At 40.0% G+C, this 22,533-nt stretch overlaps 1 protein-coding gene across 4 annotated transcripts; it reads right to left on the reverse strand.

Annotated features, from left to right (window-relative positions):
• Nucleotides 1-1,053: 1,053 nt before the first annotated feature.
• On the reverse strand, nt 1,054-21,838 carry LOC120314999 (protein FAM186A-like). Of its 4 annotated transcripts, XM_039358641.1 has the most exons (4): nt 16,738-21,838; nt 15,571-15,764; nt 10,824-11,147; nt 3,917-3,987 (listed from the first exon to the last, which is right to left on the reverse strand). In XM_039358641.1, exon 1 carries the CDS (start codon nt 21,597-21,599, stop codon nt 16,803-16,805), a length of 4,797 nt encoding a protein of 1,598 aa, XP_039214575.1. In that variant the 5' UTR covers nt 21,600-21,838; the 3' UTR covers nt 3,917-3,987; nt 10,824-11,147; nt 15,571-15,764; nt 16,738-16,802. The 4 variants fall into 4 exon arrangements, with proteins under 4 accessions (XP_039214573.1, XP_039214576.1, XP_039214575.1 ...); XM_039358639.1 differs by lacking the exons at nt 10,824-11,147; nt 15,571-15,764 and adding an exon at nt 1,054-1,201 and having other exon boundaries at nt 3,704-3,987; nt 16,811-21,838; XM_039358640.1 differs by lacking the exon at nt 15,571-15,764.
• Nucleotides 21,839-22,533: the final 695 nt, after the last annotated feature.

Raw genomic sequence — 22,533 nt, forward strand, 5'->3', positions numbered from 1 at the left:
TATTATGAGAATTTTGGAATAAATTGTCTTAGCTACAGAACAAATTTTCTGACCCAATCTTAATGAAAACAAGAAACAAGGAAATGAGTTTTGAGGATCCAGGTTTAGAAATCTGGCTCATATCAAGGAAGGGCTGATGTGATAACAGTATCTCAGATAATCAAAGGACTGTAGCAGCTCCTCAGTGATGAAAGATATTTGGGGCTTTCTTGTCTAGAAGAAAAAGACAAATGAGGGGAAACATGACTGAAGTGTACAAAATTATTCAGTGGATAAAATGGACAAGGAGAAGCTATTTTCTTCTTCTGAAAATACTACAACCAGCAGTCACCCAATGAAAATTGAATTCTGGAACAGGCAAAAGGAGAGTATTTTTATTTTGGTTTTTTTACACAATGTGTAATTAAAACTTTAGAATTTACAACTACAAGTTGTAGTGTCTGTTACCAGCTTGACTGGCTTCAAAAAAGGGTTGGACTAACTCATGAAAATCATAGGGCCAACCAGTTTGTCTAGTAGCTAAGACATCAGGCTAGAAAGCAAGTTCTGCCTTAGGCATGAAAGCCAGCTGGGTGACTTTGGGTCAATCACACTTGCTCAGCCCAACTCACCTCCCAGGCTTGTTGTGCTTGTGGAAAAAATCGGAAGAGTATGATGTGTTGGATGTTCTCGGCCCCTTGAATTATTTGTGAAAATAAAGGCAGGAAATATATAAATTAAATGAACAAACAAACAAACAAACAAATAAATGTTATTAGCCTGGATGGCAATGGAACTGTCTTTGAAGGCCACCTTCTGGAAGACTAGTGAATTTCTTTGTGCAGTTGGTTGAAAACAGTGGGAACAATATGCTGGTCTAGATTGGCCAAAAGTCTCATCCAGCAGGACATTGCTTACGTGCTTATATTCTTATATAAGTGTGTCTGTGTGTGTGTGTGTGGGGGGGAGGAAATCACAAAAATCACACGGTTGTATACTTTTTGATTTTTCCAGGATTGTAAAATTGCTTCCCCATCCCAATGTCCTTGTTCTCAGGCAGTGCTCTTCCATTCGTGTTGTGCTTCTGCCTAGCCTTTTGAAATCAAGCTGGATCCCATTGTAGTGTTTTCCCTTTGCTTTCAACATAGTCGTTCAGGCAACATGCACATCCCACTTAGCTTCAGTTCGTTTTTTTTTAACCAATGAAAATGTGAGATAAGCACTATAAAGAAAAAAAACTACAGTAAGTAGTAAGTAGCTGCAGTTTAAAATTCCATGTCAAACAGAAATTTGCAGGGAGGATTTATTTATATATTAAATGTCTATACTGCCCATCTCATTGATATAGTGACTCTGGGTAGCTTATAATATAATTGTCAAGGCTGCTAACATCTGATGTTTTTGCTTTGACAACAGTTGGAGATGCAACCATTTTCTTCTTATGTTTTACTTTTAGAGTTAAAGTTAGAATTAGATGATGCTGGGGGGAGTGATGTGCATGAGAGTTTAGCTAGACATAACAATACTGGACCTAGTATGTGAATCAGGGTTATGGAAATAAGAGATGATAAGAATTGGCAGGCTGGAGAACTGGAGGGAAAGCCTGCATTTCAAACTAATTGGAGAATTTGATTTATGACAGTTAATTGGAGGATGGAATTGTGCTTTGATACTATGTGCTCAGGGGAGGGGAACCTAGTTTTTGGCTTTGATTATGTTTGTGCTGATGCTATGCTTCTCTAATAAAGATTCTTTAAGGTAACAATGCTTCAAAATTCTTTGAAGAGTTCCATCTGTCGGAACCATGACAATAATAAAAGGTTAAAAGCTGCTAGAAACCAATAGAAAAAATTGAACAGAAAAACTAAAAACCAAGATGGTAGGTGGCCTGGGGGTGGGATGGGGTGAGGATTCTCTCATCTTATTTGCTTAAAAGTGACCCTGGGGGCTTCAAAGTATTGCAAATCTGGTTACCAAAGCTGATTACCAAAGTATCTGTGGATTGCACATTTGCTGCTTGCAAATCCTCTTACTCTCTTAATTTTTTTAAAGAAACCATAATTTCATAAATTAATGGAAAACTAGCATGTCATCAGTCAAATTCCACCTACCAGCATTGCGTGTATATATTATATATTTAAAATGGTAGCTAACTAGAGGTCAGTGTTTTGTTTGGAAGTATTCTTACCTGCCTAGAAAAAAATGGGTAGGCTATAGTAATAGGGAACATGTAGCAAGGAGTAGCACTAGCTTGGTTTCTGTAAAATGTTTACAATTTATGAACAAACTGGATAAACTTTGCTTACGGTAGATATTTTGTGACCGTGTCCCTGATGTGCTCTCAATATGTTAAAATACCCATTGGCCAAATAAAGCTTTGGGATTCCTCCTATCTGGGAACAGAGGTGACTATTGGCCCCATAGTCTGGAAGTCATTGTCCAGGTATCAGTAGAGGGACTTTCCCAGTCCTGTTATCTGGAGGCACAGAGGAACATATCTGAATCTTCATCGACACAATGCAGGTTTACAACTGTCCATAGGATCCAGTTGCTTTTGTCAAGAAGATGAAAGCAGCATTATGCTGTCATGCTACAATCTATGGGTGTGCATGCAACACTGCAACGTTCTATGAAGGGTGAAGCTTGCATTGCAATGGTATGATGAGGCTTACATTAGGTTGCCACAACCAACTTGCCACAGCCAACTCACCATGACCAACTTGCCACAGCCAACTCACCATGACCAACTTGCCATGGCCAACTTGCCACAGGACAAGAATTACATTAATGCTGTCAACTCTACAACAAACCTGGCTACAGCCATCTTGCTCCTTCTAGGTTGCCACAAAGATGGGAGGGGGTGTGGAGAAATTCTGCTAGTCTAAACAATTAAATGTCCCATGGGAACCAAGGTCATTTTTGCTGGTTGGATTGGGAGGGGGAGCAGTTGAGTAGAAAGCCCGCCAAACTATTCTATTGGGAAACGTAGCTGATTGCATAGCACTGGGGTGGGAAGTTTAACTTTGTAATAGTGTGACTCTTTGGTTTCACTTTTGACCGTGTCAATATTATGTAACCAATAAATATGTTTTTTGAGAAAGTTTCTAGCCTTGGAGTTCTGATTTGTTTTGTTTCATCTGTCGGAACCTTGACAAATCTCAAAGAAATAATAGAATAGAATAATTAAAGAAAGGGTGCCAAAGGAGGAACAAAATGATATGTGAATGACAGAAAGTAAAATATTTTTAAACTATTTTAAATAATTTAAATTGAATTGTTGAATTGTCTCACAGCAAGTTGTCCTGTGGTGACTTGGCCATGGCAAGTTGTCCCATGGCGAGTTGGCTGTGGTGAATTGGCCTTGGTGAGTTGACCATGGCAAATTGGCTGTGGCGAATTGTCCCATTCCATATCTCCACTCCCCACCTTTCTTACCTTCAAAGCAAAACTAAGAGAAATTCTGATTCTTTCTTCCTTATTTTTCTTGCTATGTCATACTGCTTTCTTTTGCAATATACCTCTACATTAATCTTTTCTGGTGCCCTCTAGATATACAGGATTACAACTCTCATGTTCCACGGCCAAAAAACCCAATAAGTATCAATTGAAGTGGGGATTTAAGAGTTGCAGTCTGACACATTTTACAGCTGGGATGTCTATTCCATCTTCACTTCACAGACAATAAAATCATTAAGTAAGGAGGTAACTAATTAGAACCACCTACCCCTATCAAGTTATGTCTGGCTGCTTCCACTGGTTACCTCATCTCATGGGCAATATCCCAATACTGCTATCAGGACAGGCACAGACGAAAGCCTCATTTTCTATGGAAAAGCTATAAGTCACACAATTGTCAAACTGTTTAATGTGTATGTTTAGTTGGTTGGCTAGTTGATTTTCAGTGTTTTAGCCAGTTCTGCACTATGACAGCCTTCAGCTGGGTTGAAGATCTGAATGTTGTCCATTTCACCTGTCCTAAGCAGAGACACTTTCCCCAAAGGCCAAGGCCTGTATGCAGAAGAAATATAACAAGGGAGCTTTGGTTATAAAAAAGTGCTGTTTCAGGAAAACTATAGTTCTTTGATCATTGCAATTCTACCTGAGACAAAAGCCTAGCTGGGAAAGCTGGACTTCTCTGCATTTGGAAATAATTTCTTTTGATTTCAGGACAAAGTCACAGTTCTGTTTTGTTGCCGCAGCAATTCAAAGACCTATATTTGAATGGATTGAAATATTTTTTGCTTTATTTGCATTCATGGCCTTTATCCCTATAAGAAACACAATACCAATTAGAAAAAGGACCTTTCTAGGACTTCTGGCACCCAGTGTCATAAAAGTTGGGTTCTGCTTCACTTCATATTGCAAGTGTGTACAGAATACATTCTTCTTTACAAGAAGGAAACAAACTAATATAACTTTGGTGGGTTTTGTTTGAGAGTGTTTTTCCCCTTTCAAGCAGACATCTACTCTTCTAAAAACATGACATCTAAAATAAATTTGGTGTCCCTGTGGAATCTGAAATCTATTAATCATGGTTAAATGTAGACAGTTAATTATACCCCAGAAACTGACAAAAGATTACCCCTGAGGCCTTGAATCTTCAGCATCTTCAGAAAATTATAGTTACAGCTTTCCAGTTGGCTGCTTTCTTAAACTAGTTCATTAGCAGTAGCTCAAGGTCAAGTGTTATGACATTCTTCGCTCAAAATGATGCTTCACTGCTGATTACCCACAGGAAAAGGCAATTTAAGCAAGGGACTATTGTGACTATTTCCCATGGGGAGCAAAAGACTATCCCTAAAATAGTTATCAAACAGAAATTATGGACTAGGTCAAAGAATGTAGGAATGATTTATCAGGACACTAGACAGGGAATTGCAATATGATCTCCAAGGTCCTGTCCAGCTCTTACATTTGAAGATTTTAGGTGACATAAGAGCATTCATATAATATACTTAATCCCTATTGACCCATTTGGGGAATCTGACCAATTCAAACCATAAGTTAATCAAACTGAGACCATGCAACACACAAACCTGAGTAGTGGGTCAGCTGATTCACCAGAATATTTGCCTTATCCTTTCACTTTAACTTAATATGCAGATGCTCACACCTCATTCTCATATCTCATTATACAATGGCATAAATAAACCATTCTGTAAAATTAGTGTTACCTTGATCCTGACCTCATAGTTGCTGCCAATTCTGAAAACTAGATGAGCGGATTTCGAAGAAGGCAATATCACCACTTTTACACAACCAAGTTTCAGTAATATATGCCACGGTCATCTATTTATTAACAACCAAGTTAATAAACAACCAAATTACTTTCCAGAGACAGGTGGAAAAGCTGCAGATTAGACTATGGTCACACCAGCAGTGGGCTGAGCTTGTAGAAGGACTGTGGGTGGCAAACATCTAAGAAGGGATATTTTCTAATTCTTGGACTGTAAAGGGGAAGGGAGGGGAAGTGTACTTTAGGACTTGCAAGATTCTATTAATGTAATCTTACAATAAAGCTAGAATTAGTACTTCTGGGTGTGTGTTTTTTTGTCTAGGTTATCTCAGAAGGCTGACATCAACAGACCTGACATTTATCAGCAGTAACATGAGCCCCAAGTTATCCACAATCTATCTACCAGGATCTAGGATTTGGGTTTTATCATTGGAGTGGAAATTGATATTTCCTGTAGTAAGGCTCACATAGTCCCTCTAGCACATGTGCATCAAAATGGCAGCTGGCAGGCCAGATGCATCACCTGCAGGCCACTCCCACCCCGGCTCCACAAAGGCAAAAAACATTGTGATATGTCATGATACATCATGTGACACATTTAAGTTTGACACCCGTGCTCTAGCATATTTCCTTCAGCCTGTCTTATAACCATCAGAATATAGAACCTGTATTGTCCTCCAGGAAAAAAAAAACCTGCTCTCAGTGTTGACTCTACTTTCCTGGTTCAATACTTTTTTCAAGAGTAAGAGTCAGTAGGTGGTCTAGAATGATTTATTTAATTATCAACTGCCATAATTACAATAATAATAATAATAGATAAATAATTGCCCTTAGCCCCAAGGAGAAATAAAATAGTAATTCCCCCCATACACATATCCGTAATACGAGGTGATAGGTTTACAGAATACATTAAATTAGGCTAAAATGGATTTGGGCAGTTTATGGTTAAGCATTATGACAGGGCATATTGGAACCAGACATATGATTTATTGATTTGGGCTTAGCATGTTGTGTGGATGGTGTTTTGCTAAACTGGCTTTAGAACTAAGTCTAACCCAGGTAATCAGAAACTTGCATATTTTGACTTCCTGAATAAATGTAAAGTTTGCTGGTTCATATTTAATGGCTGTAAATGACATTGTGCTACATATCCATGTATTTTTTTTTTTGTGGATTCCTGAAAAATCAGTTAACACTGAACAGGTAATCTGAAAGCAGCTGGAATTTCAGAACTGCCATAAATAGAATTGCAAAGAATTTGACGCCAATCATAGGACAAGACTTTCAGTGCTCTGAAACAGGGTAGCAGTGAAAGATACAAATCTGATACCCTGGGAGGGTGAAAATTAGGTGCCTGTCAGACACCTTTAGCACATCACTCCAGCAGATTATGCTTAGCTGATCGCCATAAAGAAAATGGCATCAATTTCCTTCTGAAATGTGTGTTGTGATTGGAGGGAGGCATATTAATTATTGGAATTTCTCTCTGTTACATAGATAGGAAGAACAGAACGACAGAGAAGAAATTAGGAAAAACAAGAGAAGGGAAAAAGTCTGGGGGAGGATATTATGAAGTGAAGTTCTGTAAATATAGTGAATCTCATAATCCTTATCAAAAAGTTGACAACTTACATCTGGTAACAATCTTCAGTTTCTCTTTGCTGCATCATAATGCAGGTAGTCCTCGACTTAACAACAGCTCATTTAATGACTGAAGTTACAATGGCAGTGAAAAAAGCAACTTATAACCATTTTTCATATGACCATTGCAGCATCCCCATGGTCACATGATTGAAATTCAGACACATGGCAACTGACTCATATTTACGATGGTTGCAGTATCCCAAGGTCATGTGATCACCTTTTGTGATCGTCTAATGAGCAGAATCAAGGGGGAAACCAGACACATTTCACCCGCCATGTAACTAAGTTAACAACTGCAGTGATTCACTTAACAACTGTGGCAAAAAAGACCATAAAAATGGGGCAAAACTCACTTAACAAATGTCTCACTTAGCAACAGAAATTTTGGGCTCAGTTGTGGTCATAAGTTGAGGACTATTTATATTTAGGGACATTTTTTAAAAGAGACTATATTCCGTTTTGTAGATTAGCTTTTCTCTCTTCAGTTTCCAAGATAGTCTGAATTACTTTAAACAACTTTAAGTCTGAGGTTATCTAAAATATACCTAAGGGCCTTTCCTCATTCACATTTAATCATGGCACCCAGAAACTCTTTTTTTATGCTGACTCAACATAAGGTCATCTTCATCTGGTCTTCAGACTATACCAGAGACAACCAAGTTGTATTTACAGAACTTGTTCAGATTTTAAAGTAGTATTTTCCCTCATATTCTTTCTCTCTCTCTCTTCAATGGATCCAGTGTCATACTTTGTCTATCATACTGTGGCTGATGCAGAGTGATGGACATTCTCAAAGATTGGTTGATAGCATTTTAACTTAGTTCTGACAGAGAACCCTCAGCCTCTTATAATAATGCTAAACGCTTAGTTGCTATATTTTGTGAAACCTGGACTTCATTCACATATCTTGGCTGCAACAAAACGGTAACAAGATTTATCAGGCATCTAGTAAGTATGCCCTTCTGGTACTCAGTCCATAAGCAGAAGATACAAAAACCTTTATTTTCTCTTCTAGAATTGAGCTATCACCTCATTACCCTCAATAGATCTTCTGCAATAGCATAACTAATACTTTTCAAACATTTGTAACTACTTGGGTTAATAAGGTTTTTTGTTCTTTTTTAAAAAAAGATCAGTTAAGGAACACCACCTATAACTGCTTGAAATACTGTTACGTTTATCTCTTTTAAAGCAGACATGTCAATCTCGTGACATCACGTGACGTCACGCAATGTATCAGGACGGTTTTGCCATTGCTGGCAATGGGGTGGGTGCGGCTTCCGGATGACGCGTCCGGCCTGCGGGCCAGCAGTTTGACACCCCTGCTTTAAAGTGTATTTAAAAAAACAAAACAAAAAAACCCAGTAAAGGTAAACTCAGATGCCACTGAAAGTGAGTCAGGCCTTTAGTGAATTCCAAATATAGATTTGCAGTATGTTATAAAAGAGGGGAGAAATTCAGAATAGTGATGCTTCGTCTGATGATTCATGGGCTAGATGGTGTGTGAGTGAGCAGTTTCTGTAGCCTGTTAACATCTTGAAACTTCCCCAGTGAATTCTGACTTCTTTTCCAATGGGTGAGTTTCAACAGAAGGCTCTTTTAAAACCATGTCTATCCATCAGGATTATGGAGAGTTCTGAATTTGAATATCAAACTCTGATTAAAACCTGTCTACGAAAGCATTAGCATGCATTAAAAACACCAACTGCATCTGTTCCTGAGTTCATGCTGTTGGCACAAATCACTGGAAAAGTACATATTTGGTGTATAATGCTCCTGAGGGGTGCTATGTATTTGTACATCCAGTTAAACAATGGAAACAGAAAGATCTAAAATCCTGCTTCTCTCGGAGAAGCAAATGTGAGGTATCAAATGAAGATATCTTCCACGTGGCATCTCTAGAGTGCTGGCCAACACCTTCCCAAATCCAAGAAAAAGCCCTACTTATCTACTTGCATTTGCATGCTTTTGAACTGCTAGGTTGGCAGGAGCTGGGGCAGGAACAGGACCTCATCTTGTCACACGGTACTTGGGCCTCAAACTGCCAACTTTCCGGGTGACAGTCCAGTGTCTTAACCACTAAGCCACCATGCCCCTTATAGGCCTGAACTATTCAGGCCTATTTTAGCATAGCCCATTCTGTCATAAGAATGGAATGTTTGTGATATAGCATTGACAGGCTTTATTCAACACTGGAGTTGAATCCATCCTGTGATGGGTTATCCCAGGAGTCTTCAAACTTGGTCCTTTTATGACTTGTGGACTTCAACTCCCAGAATTCCTTAGCCAGCGTGGGAGTTGAAGTCCATAAGTCATAAATGGCCAAGTTTGAAGACCCCTGGATTATCCCATTGATGATATATCATAACTAGCAACTCTTGAAGCAACGTGATATCCTTAACTTGGTCTGCATCAAATTTGTTGGAATTTCTAAACTCATAGGTTCTCTATGCAGAACTGGCCCAAGGTATTCGTCTATTTGAAATAAAAGTCCAGATGCCTGTAATCTGTTCTATGTACTCATGTCATCTAGACTAGCAGCAGAAAAAGGTCCTTTGTCACATAGAGCAGCAAGTTGGTTTAGGTGATATAATATAAGATGCATAACATACCTCTCTATCCTCCAGCTTTGTAATCTCTATTGCTTGGGATGTTTGCCCTCTGCTTAAGGACAGAACTGGTCAGTATCTCCTACCATGGATACTGCTTTTAAAAATGCAGAGATTCATATATTTTGGAAGGTTCTTCTCCTAAGGTGTTGATTGGTGGAGCATATTGTAAGAGCTACAGTCTCCAGGAGGAGTTAAGTATGTCAACCACTATTTTTCATTAGTTCATCCCAGGACTTGTGCAATCTCCAGACTAAATATATTACTCTTATGGATCACCAGTGGAATACAATAGTAGCAAAATTCAATATGGAAGGAAGTGCTAATTTCTCCTAACTCCAAATATTACTTGCAATCACCTGAACTCCAACATAGGCCAAAGAAATGCTAATTATTTGATGACAACCAGTTGCTTCTACTTCTTACTTCTTCTACTGGGGTCAGATATTCATCCCCAGAAGCTGATATGGTGATGATTTTGGATAGAAATTGAGTTTGCTGCTGACTCATTTTTGACTCATGCTCTAAGGCTGCAATTTTAAAAATCCCCCAAATGTAATGCTCAGTTGATGTCAAACATTGCAATTTACTATTACTTGCATTATATAATAAAAATGACACTCCTTCCCCTTTTTATAGACCATTGATAAGTTAGTCCTACTAGGGCTTTAACCAAAGCACAGCAGCAGGACTATACAGAGGGTCTAAAGGATATAAGTCATCAACAGTGCTAGACCATATCCTTCCTAGAAATTTTGGACCCACAGAGAAGAATCAACCCCTATAGCTACTGAAGCAAATCTAATGCTGTACTGAAAGTTATTTTATAGTTCTGTTTTGTTTTTTTGATCATATTCATCCTATTTGAGGGAAATGAATTGCTTTTTGGGTTTTTTTGGAAGAGAAAAAACTTTCTATGAGTTTTTTTTCACAGATGGGATACTGGACTAAGGCACTGACTTAAGTTTTCGATGGTATAAATTATGGAACTATACAGGCATCTAGGCAACTGATCTCTCCAGTGATCATCAGCCTCCCAAGTGTCTCACACTTGCAAAAAATTCCAGAGGAAAACAACATCAGGAACTCCTGCTTAGGAGTAGTTCTGAAACTGAGGCAGTGATGGAGACTAATCTTATGTAAAAAGAGGGGGAAACAGCAATTCCCTCCATCATCCAACTATAAAGTCAACTCAGAAACACAATAAATTAAAGCTATTAAAATTCTATGGCACCTTGAAAAGGAGATAGAACAGAAATCTCTTTCTTGGCAGAAGACTTAGGTAGAACATGTATTTCAGCTGTTGCCCCCTCATCTTCCTATTTGTAAGGAGTTCTTAAAATAGATAATCTGACCTGACTAAAGTAGGTCTGTTCTCTCATCTCATTTTTACATACATATTTTGGATAGACACTGCAGATAAATGGGTAGAGTATCAACACTGAGAAGTTTTAAGTAGCAAGCATGTCCTTTGTGTTGAGCAGTCACTTCTCTCAGATGATAGACACCTAATGCTTGAACTTGCTGTTGGAGCTTAGCAGAAAGCAAGATAATTCTTGTTGACATTCCCTTGTGGTTGATTTTGCTATTGGGTGGCAGTTTAAAAGAAGGGAATTGGGTCTTTGCTTGGATTTCAGTTTGTACTGTAAAACAGATAGTTGAATGCAGTGAAGTATTTTCTGAAAGGAAAGCAAAAAATAAGATAAGAAGAAGTCCTTTCTTTTATTTTTTTTATCCCATCCTATATGCTCCAATTTAGCATTCCAGATTTTTTTTGAACAATCAGAATATTTTTATATGTATTAACAGTTCTATCTGCCTTATCCTGTTGAGTTCAAGTGTAACCTATTGTTGTGTCTGTTGAAGTTAAGATCAGACAGCAAAGAAAAAATAACAAATGTCATTGGCTGCTCAGGATAGATGGATATTGATATGGCTTGGTGGTTGCAAGGTGAGAAGGTTGGGGGAGAACATGAATTGCATGTTCTGTTGCTGCCATGTATTTAAATTAAAGCCAGATAAGAGACCACTCATCAGCTGAAAAAAGCTGTGATTAAAGGCTGCATGTTGCAGTAGGCTGTTGTTTGTGGGAGGGCTTTTTGAAGATATGGGACTGGTTTATGTGGAACAGTATAGTTCCTTGGGTAAGGCAGGAAATGGAATTGGAGATCTCCCCTGGAGTGAGAAAACAGGAGGTAGATTTTTTCAACCTGGTGACTGTAGTGATGTAGGACCTTGGGTGAGGATGCTGTTGGTTTTGGAGTTGAGAGGGATATATAAATTATAGATAGGAAGGAGGAGGGAGGGGACAACAAGAGTGGGTTGCAGATTATTGGCTTTAAGTGCGAACAGTGAGGAGTCTATAGCTGGACTTTGGAAAATGAGGATGGTTGGGAGTGCTTGGATATCAACAGAGAGCACATCAAGAATGTTGTCCTGGTTTTCCCTGAAAATGTGGGACCAACAATTTGGTGCCAAACTCTGCTCCTTGCCCACAGACCTCTTCCTTGCATTTGGAAGACTAAATACCTTGGCCCCCATCTGCTGTTGGTGATTGACAAATCCATGCATAATAAAACCATGTTCATCTCCAGCCTAGTGGTGAATGATGAACATGCTGATAGAGCATGCATTTCTACACCACCAGATGAAGTGAGGAAAGCCAAGGCTCAAAATGAACTAAGGCTTGTGACCAAAGTCAAAAATAACAAAAAAAGCTTCTTTCAACATGTAAAAAACAAGAAAAAGGTAAAGAAAATGATTGGTCCATTAGTGGGTGAAAGTGGCAAGAAGGTGACAAGCAACATGGAGAAAGCAGAACTATTTAACTCATTTTTTGCATCTGTCTTTACACAGAGGGAAAAAACAGACCAACCTATCAAAAACAGTGCCATAAAAAAACAGAATAGAAACACAAGTTAAGATAGGCAAGAAAATGGTAAGTGAGCATCTGTCCAGCCTAGACGAGTTCAAATCTCCAGGACCAGATGGATTACACCCCAAGGTTCTCAAGGAACTGGCAGATGTGATCTCATAACCACTAAACTATATTTTTCAAAGATCCTGGAGCACTGGGGAACTACCAGAGGACTGGAAAAGAGCTGATGTAGTTCCCATCTACAAAAAAGGGAAAAAAAATGGACCCAGAATATTACAGACCTATCAGCCTGACCTCAATACCTGGGAAGGTCCTGGAAAAGATAATCAAACAACGAATCAGCGAACACCTAGAGGCAAACAAAGTCATTACTAAAAGCCAACATGGGTTTGTCAAAAATAGATCATGCCAGACAAATCTTATTGCATTCTTTGACCAAGTGACAAAATCAGTGGATCAGAGGAGTGCTTGGACATAATTTACTTGGACTTCAGTAAAGCATTTGATAAAGTAGATCACAACCTACTACTTGACAAGATAGAAAAATGTGGGGTAGACAGCACCAGCACCAGATGGATCCGTAGCTGGCTGACTGGTCGTACTCAGCATGTGGTCTTCAATGGAACCGCATCTACATGGAGGGAAGTGTGTAGTGGGGTGCCCCAGGGCTCTGTTCTGGGCCCAGTGCTCTTCAACATCTTTATCAATGATTTGGACGAGGGGTAGATGGGGAACTCATCAAATCTGCAGATGACACCAAACTGGCAGGAATAGTCAACACTCCAGAAGACAGGCTTAAGATACAGAAGGATCTGGACAGACTTGAACACTGGGTGCTATCTAACAAAATGCAATTCAATGGTGAAAAAAAACAAGGTTCTACATTTAGGCAAGAAAAACCAAATGCACAGATATAGTATAGGGGTACCTTGCTCAATAGTAGTAACTGTGAGAGGGACCTCGGAGTCCTAGTGGACAATCACCTAAATATGAGTCAGTCGTGTGCTGCAGCTGTCAAAAAGGCCAATACAGTGCTAGGCTGCATTAACAGAGGGATAGAATCAAGATCACGTGAAATATTAATACCACTTTACAGTGCCTTGGTAAGGCCACACTTGGAATACTGCATCCAGTTTTGGTCACCGCGATATAAAAAAGATGTTGAGACTCTAGAAAGAGTACAGAGAAGAGCAACAAAGATGATTAGGGGACTGGAGGCTAAAGCATATAAGGAACGGCTGCTGGAATTGGGTATGTCTAGTTTAATGAAGAGAAGGGCAAGGGGGGACATAATAGCAGTGTTCCAATATCTCAGGGGCTGCCAGAAAGAAGAGGGTGTCAAAGTATTTTCCAAGGCACCTAAAGGCAGGATAAGAAGCAAAGGGTGGAAACTAAGCAAGGAGAGAAGCAACCTAGAACTAAGGAGAAACTTCCTGACAGTTAGAACAATTAACCAGTGGAACAACCTGCCTCCAGAAGTGGTGAATGCTCCAACAGTGGAGGTTTTTAAGAAGAGACTGGACAGCCATTTGCCCGAAATGGTATAGGGTTTCCTGCCTGAGCAGGGGGTTGGACTAGATGACCTCCAAGGTCCAACTTTACTACTACTGCTGCTGCTGCTACTACTACTACTACTACTACTACTACTACTACTACTACTATTATTATTATTATTATTATTATTATTATTATTATTATTTCTGAATCCTGACTGGGCAAAGGAGGAGATGTGGTCTGGTCTGAGATTTGCCCCTCTTTTTAGAGCATATAGTAACATACTATCATACATTCTCAATTTAGAGTATAAAAGCATTTCAAACATTTATAAAGACCACATCTCTTGAACAGAGTGGGAGAACTTGGTGCAGTCAACTTGCTGCAGCCAACTCGCCATTGCCCACTTGCTGCAGCCAACTCAGTACAGCTAACTCACCATGGACAACTCATTGTTTGACAATTCACTGTGGCCAACTCATTGTGGGACAACTCGCTGTGGGACAATTCAACAATTCAATTTAAATATTTAAAATAATTTTAAAAATATTTATTTTTTGTCATTTACATTTCATTTTGTCCCTCCTTTTGCATTCTTTCTTTAATGATTCTATTACCATTTCTTCAATATTAGTGTAATTCTTGTCCCGCAGTGAGTTGGCCGTGGCAAGTTGGCCGTGGATAAATTTTTTATTATCCATATATAAAATAATTCTCTTTGCCAAGCCCTATTTAATTAAAGCCAGAGTTCTTCAATGTCAAATTTCCTATTTTGAAAGAATTAGTCAAAATCAGATGTACATCTTTAACTAGTATATGCTTTCTCACTATCATTTTGAAATATGTTAAAACTGGAAGGTAAAGGGGAGCCATGAATGGACAGGACCAAATCAAGTGAGTAAAACAACCCCCTCAATTTTTTTACAATACCAACAGAAGAAATCTGATATTTAATCTTTTTCAAACATTATCAGAGGAGTCAGTAAATATTAAACAAAAATTTCCAGTGAATTCACTTCATTCTTAAGTCAGAAGTTGTACATTGTACATTTTTTGAAACTCATTGCTTTTCCAAAACTGGATATTCCAATTCCTTACCCATTGTTTCATATATATGTACATATATTGGTGTGTATGTGTCTTTGTGGATTGTGTCTGTGTGTGTGTGTTTGTGTATAGTTTGTTTGTGTTGTTGGGGGAGGTAAGTGGGAAAAAATCTAAAAAAATAATAAATATTGTCAGCCCTAAAATTTATCCTATTTTTTTAGTTTCATGTTGGTTTCACTTTAGGTAAAACATCTCTCATAGATCTCAGAATTCCAGGTGCCTCTGAATGGTCAACTCCATGTGCCTTTTGAACCCAGTTAGATCTGTGAGGATTCTTCCAGTGTATTGCAGCCAATTCTACCATGGAAGTTATCAAAAATACTGTAGATGATTACGCCTAAATGGTCTCTCTCTTTCACTAATCCCAAAGTGCTCCCTTATCTGGGCAACAAAAAAAGATGCCAAAAGTGATAATGGGAGAAGATTATGAGTGAACATGATTAAATATAGGTATATCTCATGCTTGTGCCAATACCGCAGTGGTACAAAAAGCATTTGCAGAATTTCCTTTATCAACTTTGTTGAGGATAACCTGCAATCTATTGTGGAAGAACCAGCCAGAAGACCTTTCTACATGCTTCTGTGACTCATTTGACAGATTCTTATAAAATATAATTACTTACATTTGCTCTGAATTAGATGCTACTTGAGCAATCTAATGAGATAATCAGGGAAACATCTTACAGAAACATCTGGGATTTCTTTTAATCTATGGAGTCTGAGGATACAGATAGAATCATCTGCATCACCAAATGTGGATTGGAGCACTTTCTGCTTGACTCCTTTGGGTTGTCCTGAGTTCAGGCTGGTTCCTTCCCTATTGAAATTCAAGAAGCTGTTTAACATGGTTCATTCATACATTTACAATTAGGGATTTGGGGTGTCATGAACTCAGTGGTGAGATCTACTTTTATTTATATTTATACTTTATACATCATTAAAAATGAGGATGATGAAAACTCTGCTATTCTCTTCCCCATCCATTATTCCCTTAGGTCGTACAATGATTTTGGCTACATAATAATTGTAAACAATTGTATTTATTTTTAAATTGTTACTATACCGATAATCACTGATGCCTGCATCCTTGGAGGACCACTGACCACTGACCTATCTGCCATTGTGGACAATAGTTCAGCCCCTTTTGATAGAACAGATGTTGAGTGATGTACATTAATTATAAATGGGGCTCTTTTCCATATCTATGGCTGCTTTTTCCCCGCTCTTTCATCTTTTCCAGCATCCTTGAAGGATTTTTACATAGGCTGAAATTCATAGGAATCAGCAACACATTTCAATGCAACCTATGTCAATTAATGTTTTGATTCCATTTTTATTCAACAGTTCATATATTTCATTGTGTAAAAACTGTACAATGCAAATATAATTGTATAATTTATATAATTCAAGAGGGAATTACCAATCTCTGTTTTTGTGTCTGAAATTCTACAATTTGCACTGTATTTTGTAAGATTCTTTTTTTCTGGTAGTTTCAATTTTTTAATTGATGAAAATTATCTAAATCTTTACAGATCTACTTGCAGTGATCTTTTATCCATCCTCAAAGGATAATTATTCTGCTTAAAGAAATCCTGTTCTAAGTCTACTTCTTCATGACTATATCTTTGCTTTTCTGATGAAAGAGACCCAATATGTTCCCTAAAATGTTAGTATTCCTTTCCATACACTTTATAATTTTTTTAATAAAACAGAGCAAATCTCCAATACCATTCATCTCTTTAAGGAAAAGGCAGTGCTGCCTATCACTCTGCCAAGAGCTAATTACTCACTGGTTATAGTGGCCTTAGGGATCATGATAATTCTCCATTCCTTCATTTCCTTATGTTGTCATATGTTACCCACTTGTCTCAGTTATTTCAGTCATGCCTTCTTCTGGTGGGTTGTCACTATTCTGGGGTTCCTCTGTGTTTTCACGTTTCTGAAATGAAGATTCTTCTGTTTGCAGATTCTGAGATACCACTTTTCTGCCTGTTCTTTTATTGACCCAGCACCCTTCCTCTAAGGAAACAGCACTATATGTCAGTTGAGATATATCATCTCCTTCAGCAGTTGCTATGCTTTCTAGTGTTGCTTCACTCAAGCGCTGAGGTAGCAATTGTTCAACATCATCTATAAACTCATGTTCTTCTCCCTCAGTTTGCTCTAGATTTTGTGGGTTTTGTGTGTCACTGAGCAGTTCTTGACTTGAAGCTTGCTGGATGTCAGATTCAAGTTCTTTCCCCAATGCAGGCTGGTCCTGGCCAGAAATCTCTTCACTACCAGGATGGGATTCTTTGCATAAAAGTTGCTGCTGGACCCGATCTGTCTTTTCCTCATCTGTAGTACTTATCTGATTTAATTCTTCAAACTGAGGCCCTATTCCTTCCGTAGGGCTCCCAGGCCCAAATGGACTTGCCACTCTTCCATCCTCCGCTGCTATTTTATTAGGGGCCAGATATGAGGTAATTTGGGTTTGTTGAGTGTGATTTAACAAAAGCTTGCCTGTTTTTCTGTTTAGCCACATTCCATCTTCTATAGAAATTATGCTGTTTGTCTGCAAAGCTTTATTCTCCCTATCTAGATAACCAGTGAATCTTTGTAGAATTGCTTGGCTTTCAGAGGCACCTACTTGTTCAGTCAAATCAGCTAAATACAGTTGTCTACTCTGCTGTGATTGCTTCTGTGTAACTTTTCTGGACTCTGGTACATCTGCCTCCTGGATACTATGGCAGGATTCCTGTGTTTTTAGCTGCTGGGTAACTTTATTGGATCCTGGAAATTCTGGCTCCTGGATACTCTTTTGAGATTCTTGTGCTTCCAGATGTTGGCTAGCTTTTTTAGACTCTGGCACCTCTGGTTCTTGAATACTCTTTTGAGATTCTCGGGGTTCCAGCTGTTGGCTGACTTTTCTGGATCCTGGCACCTCTGGCTCCTGGATACTCTTTCTGGACTCTCGGGATTCCAGCTGTTGGCTGGCTCTTCTGGATCCTAGCATCTCTGGTTCTTCAATACTCTTTCTGGACTCTTGAGCTTCCAGCTGTTGGCTGGTTTTTCTGGATCCTAGTCCTTCTGGCTCCTGGAGACTCTTTCTGGACTCATGAGCTCTAAGCAGTTGGCTAGCTTTTCTGGTTCCTGGCACCTCTAACTCCTGAAGACTCTTTCTGGATTCTTGAGCTTCCAGCGGTTGGCTGTTTTTTCTGGATCCTGGCACCTCTGGCTCCTGGAGACTCTTTCTGGACTCCTGAGCTTCCAATGGTTGGCTGGCTTTTCTGGTTCCTGGAGCCTCTAACTCCTGAAGACTCTTTCTGGACTCTTGAGCTTCCAGCTGTTGGCTGGTTTTTCTGGTTCCTGGCACCTCTAGCTCCTGAAGACTCTTTCTGGACTCTTGAGTTTCCAGCTGTTGGCTGGTTCTTCTGGTTCCTGGCACCTCTAGCTCCTGAAGACTCTTTCTGGACTCTTGAGCTTCCAGCTGTTGGCTGGTTTTTCTGGATCCTGGCACCTCTGGCTCCTGGAGACTCTTTCTGGACTCTTGAGCTTCCAGCAGCTGGCTGGTTTTTCTGGATCCTGGCACCTCTGGCTCCTGGAGATTCTTTCTGGACTCTTGAGATTCCAGCGGTTGGCTGGCTTTTCTGGTTCCTGGCGCCTCTAACTCCTGAAGACTCTTTCTGGACTCTTGAGCTCCCAGCTGTTGGCTGGTTTTTCTGGATCCCGGAGCCTCTGGCTCCTGGAGACTCTTTTTGGACTCTTGAGCTTCCAGCAGTTGGCTGGTTTTTCTGGATCCTGGCACCTCTGGCTCCTGGAGACTCTTTCTGGACTCTTGAGTTTCCAGCAATTGACTGGCTTTTTTGGATCCTGGTCCTTCTGTCTCCTGGAGACTCTTTCTGGACTCTCTTGTTTCCAGCTGTTGGCTGGTTTTTCTGGATCCTGGCCCTTCTGGCTTCTGGAGACTCTTTCTGGACTCTCGTGCTTCCAACTGTTGGCTGGTTTTTCTGGATCCTGGTCCTTCTGGCTCCTGGAGACTCTTTCTGGACTCTCGCACTTCTAGCTGTTGGCTTGCCTTTCTAGATCCTGGCACCCCTGACTCCTGGAGACTCTTTCTGGACTCTCGTGCTCCCAACTGTTGGCTGGTTTTTCTGGATCCTGGTCCTTCTGGCTCCTGGAGACTCTTTCTGGACTCTCGAGCTTCCAGCTGTTGGCTGGCTTTTCTGGATGCTTGTCCTTCTGTCTCCTGGATACTTTTTCTGGATTCTCGGGCTTCCAGCTGTTGGCTCATTTTTCTGGATCCTGGTCCTTCTGTCTCCTGGAGACTCTTTCTAGACTCTCTTGTTTCCAGCTGTTGGCTGGTTTTTCTGGCTCCTGGTCTTTCTGGCTCCTGGAGACTCTTTCTTGACTCTCGGGCTTCAGGCTGTTGGCTTGCTTTTCTAGATCCTGGCACCCCTGACTCTTGGAGACTCTTTCTGGACTCTCGTGCTTCCAACTGTTCACTGGCTTTTCTGGCTCCTGGTCCTTCTGGTTCCTGGATACTCTTTCTAGTCTCTCGGGCTTCCAGCTGTTGGCTGGCTTTTCTTGATCCTGGTACCTCTGACTCCTGGATACTCTTTCTGGATTCTCGGACTTTCAGCTGTTGGCTGGCTCTCCTGGACTCTGGCACCTCTGGCTCCTGGAGACTCTTTCTAGACTCTCGGATTTCCAGCTGTTGGCTGGCTTTTCTGGATCCTAGCAAGACTGTCTCTTGGGTGCTCTTTTTGGATTCCTGCATGAGGTGCTGCTGTAATTCTGCTCTTATTTTTGATTCTTGATCTTCCCTCAGAAACTCATTTCTCTCAGGGGGCTGACTTTTTTTCCATTTAGGAACTGAACCATATAATTCTATCAGATAGTCTTTGAACAGACTCTCACTTGTCTGCTGACTGGTACATTTAAGTTGTGCACCACTTTTTCCAATCATCCGGACACATTTTTCATCAGAAACATTGCCAGATGCTGCTGAAGGTTCCTGAACTTTAGCATCTGTTTTTTTATTGTCATCCACAAATCCTAGACCTTTTGATTCTTCCTTTTCATGTTTGGATTCATGAACTTTGGATTCTTGAGTGACAGACAGTGACTGCTTACTTTCCATTTCTTGACTGCCACGTCTTAATTCCCGCCCTTCCTTTTGAGTTCCGACCTGGGATTTTTGTTGCGGTCTTTCCTGTAGAAACTTTTGCATAGATCCTCTGCTGCTTGATGAACTGCCAGAAGAGAAACCTGTTTGTTCATTTTGGTCTATCAGTTCTTTACGTCTGAAAATGCTCACACTGCTGTCAGTCTGTAGTGTTATATCTGCCACTTTTCCAGCTGCAGCCATCAAATCTTTTACTTGTCTGTCATTTTGGGATTCCTTTCCTTTTAATTCCTGACTGACTTGCTGGGATTCCTGTCCTTCTATTTTCTGACCATCTTGCTGAAATTTTTGGCTTTCTTGGCTAATAAGATGTGCCTTAGCTATTTCTGCCTGTTCTTTTTCTGGCTCCTTGGGAAGAACCATATCTCCTGTTATCACTTTTTCTCTAGCAACTCTGGTGCTCTGTGCCTGTTGTTTAGAAAGGATTTCTGCAAGGGGTTTATGTTCCCAGATTCTACTTGTCTGCTGACTTGTGCATTTTACTAACTTTCCTCTTTTGCTAATCCAAGACACAACCTCTTTTGGTTGTTCAGTACCTTGTTGTGAAGCCTGTCTCTCTGACTCTTGGCTGCTGATCCTTGCTTCTTGCCCTACAAGCTGAGAAGAAATGTGAGCAGCTGCTTTCTTTATACTTCTGCTTTTATGAACTACTTGATTAAAAGGCTGAAGAATATCAGCAAGTGGTTTGAACTCCCAAACTCTACTTGTCTGCTGGCTTTCACATTTCATCACTTTCCCTGTCCTTTGACTGACCCAAGTTGGATGTTCTTTTGTTTCTGCTTCATTCACAGGTTGTGTTCTAGAAGATTTCTGACTAACATGACTGCTTCGCTGAGATTCTTGACATGGGAGATGCTGACTATGCTGACTGCTATGGCAGAATTCCTGGCCAGGTGACTGCTGATTACTGCGATGGGATTCCTGGCCAGGTGACTGCTGACTACTGCGACGGGATTCCTGGCCAGGTGACTGCTGACTACTGCGACGGGATTCCTGGCCAGGTAGTACTTGACTGCCACGCCGGGATTCTTGGCCTGAATGCTGACTATGCCAGGATTCCTGGTCAGAGAGGTGAGTGCTATGGTGGGATTCCTGTCCAGGTAGCTTCTGACTATTGCGGCGGGATTCCTGGCCTGGGAATTGTTCCTGAGTTTCAAAATGCTGGCTATTTCTGGACTGTTTTCTGAAGAACTCTATACTAGTGGTTCCATAGGTAGGAGGAGTGCATGTTTGATCATTTTGGTCTATGAATTCTTTTCGTCTGAAAATGCTAACTTTGCTGTCAGACTGTGTATCTTGATCTACATACTGTTTAGATGAAGCTTCCACCTTTGGAATATCTGGTTCTATTACTGGGGCAGTGTCTCCACTTTGTTTATGTTGTATTACATCATTGTTACTCTCCTCACTGATTTCATCATTTTCTTCCATTTCTTTAATGTTCTCAAGAATTAGCGAGTCAAGAGCAAGCTTAGAATCATCCATTCTTCTTCCATCTACATGTGGCCAGACTAGATTGCTCAGTCCACCAGGTAGTGACTTTTAAGACACCTCTTGTACCAAGTATCTGGGCCAGAAGTTCTTACCTTTCTGGCTTTGTTTTTTATTCAGGTGCTCTTTACAAGAAAAATCCCAAAACCAAGGTGGATTCATGGTTCTTACATTAGAAACAATAGTCTTGCACAGAACTTCATTGTTGTTGCAGTCTCTTCCTTCTCCTGCTGTCTTCCTTTCTTTCTGTTGCTAACAGCTACCATGTAGTTCTAGAAGTTTCAGAACTGATGGCTATATATTTATGACATCACTTATATTTTTATCCTATTCATTCAGAAATTATTTTAGAGATCCTAGCTTGTATAGGATATATGATTGTGCTTGAGGGAAAATTCAGGTGGGGTTCCACTTGTGGCATATAAGCAAAAATTTGCTAAAACTAACCAATACCATCCTTACCTTTAACAAGAAATGCCCCACATAGCATGAGTACAGCTAAGATTATAACTTAATCTATCCTTTCCCTTTCCCTTTCATCCTATAAAGCAGAGTTTCTTAAACTTTTTGCTTTCAGGATCCCTTTCCACATATAAAAAAAATTATGGAGGACCCTAAAGGAGCATTTGATTGTATGGGTTATATTTAATGATATTGAACATATTATAGCAATAGCAATAGCATTTATGTACCACTCCATAGTGCTGTACAGCACTCTCTGAGCAGTTTTACAGAGCCAGCATATGGCCCCCAACAATCTGGGTCCTCATTTTTCCAACCTTGGAAGGATGGAAGGCTGAATCAGCCTTGAATCAGTGAGAATCAAACTGCTGGCAGTCAGCTGAATTAGCCTGCAATACTATGTTCTAATCTCTGTGCCACCATAGCTCTTAAATATATAAATATACATATATGAAAAAGTACAATG

This window comes from Crotalus tigris, unplaced genomic scaffold (genome assembly GCF_016545835.1).
Source record: "Crotalus tigris isolate CLP2741 ecotype Arizona unplaced genomic scaffold, ASM1654583v1 scf7180000019042.1166422, whole genome shotgun sequence".
Taxonomy (NCBI): domain Eukaryota; kingdom Metazoa; phylum Chordata; class Lepidosauria; order Squamata; family Viperidae; genus Crotalus; species Crotalus tigris.

Bases quoted from the DNA above. Each gene is read 5' to 3' on its own strand.
- LOC120314999 (XM_039358639.1), bottom strand. From the start codon at position 21,599: ATGGATGATTCTAAGCTTGCTCTTGACTCGCTAATTCTTGAGAACATT. The intron at 3,988-16,810 runs GTGGGTAACATA...TTCTGCATACAG, and splicing joins GACTGAAATAACTGAGACAA to GCCTTGGCCTTTGGGGAAAG.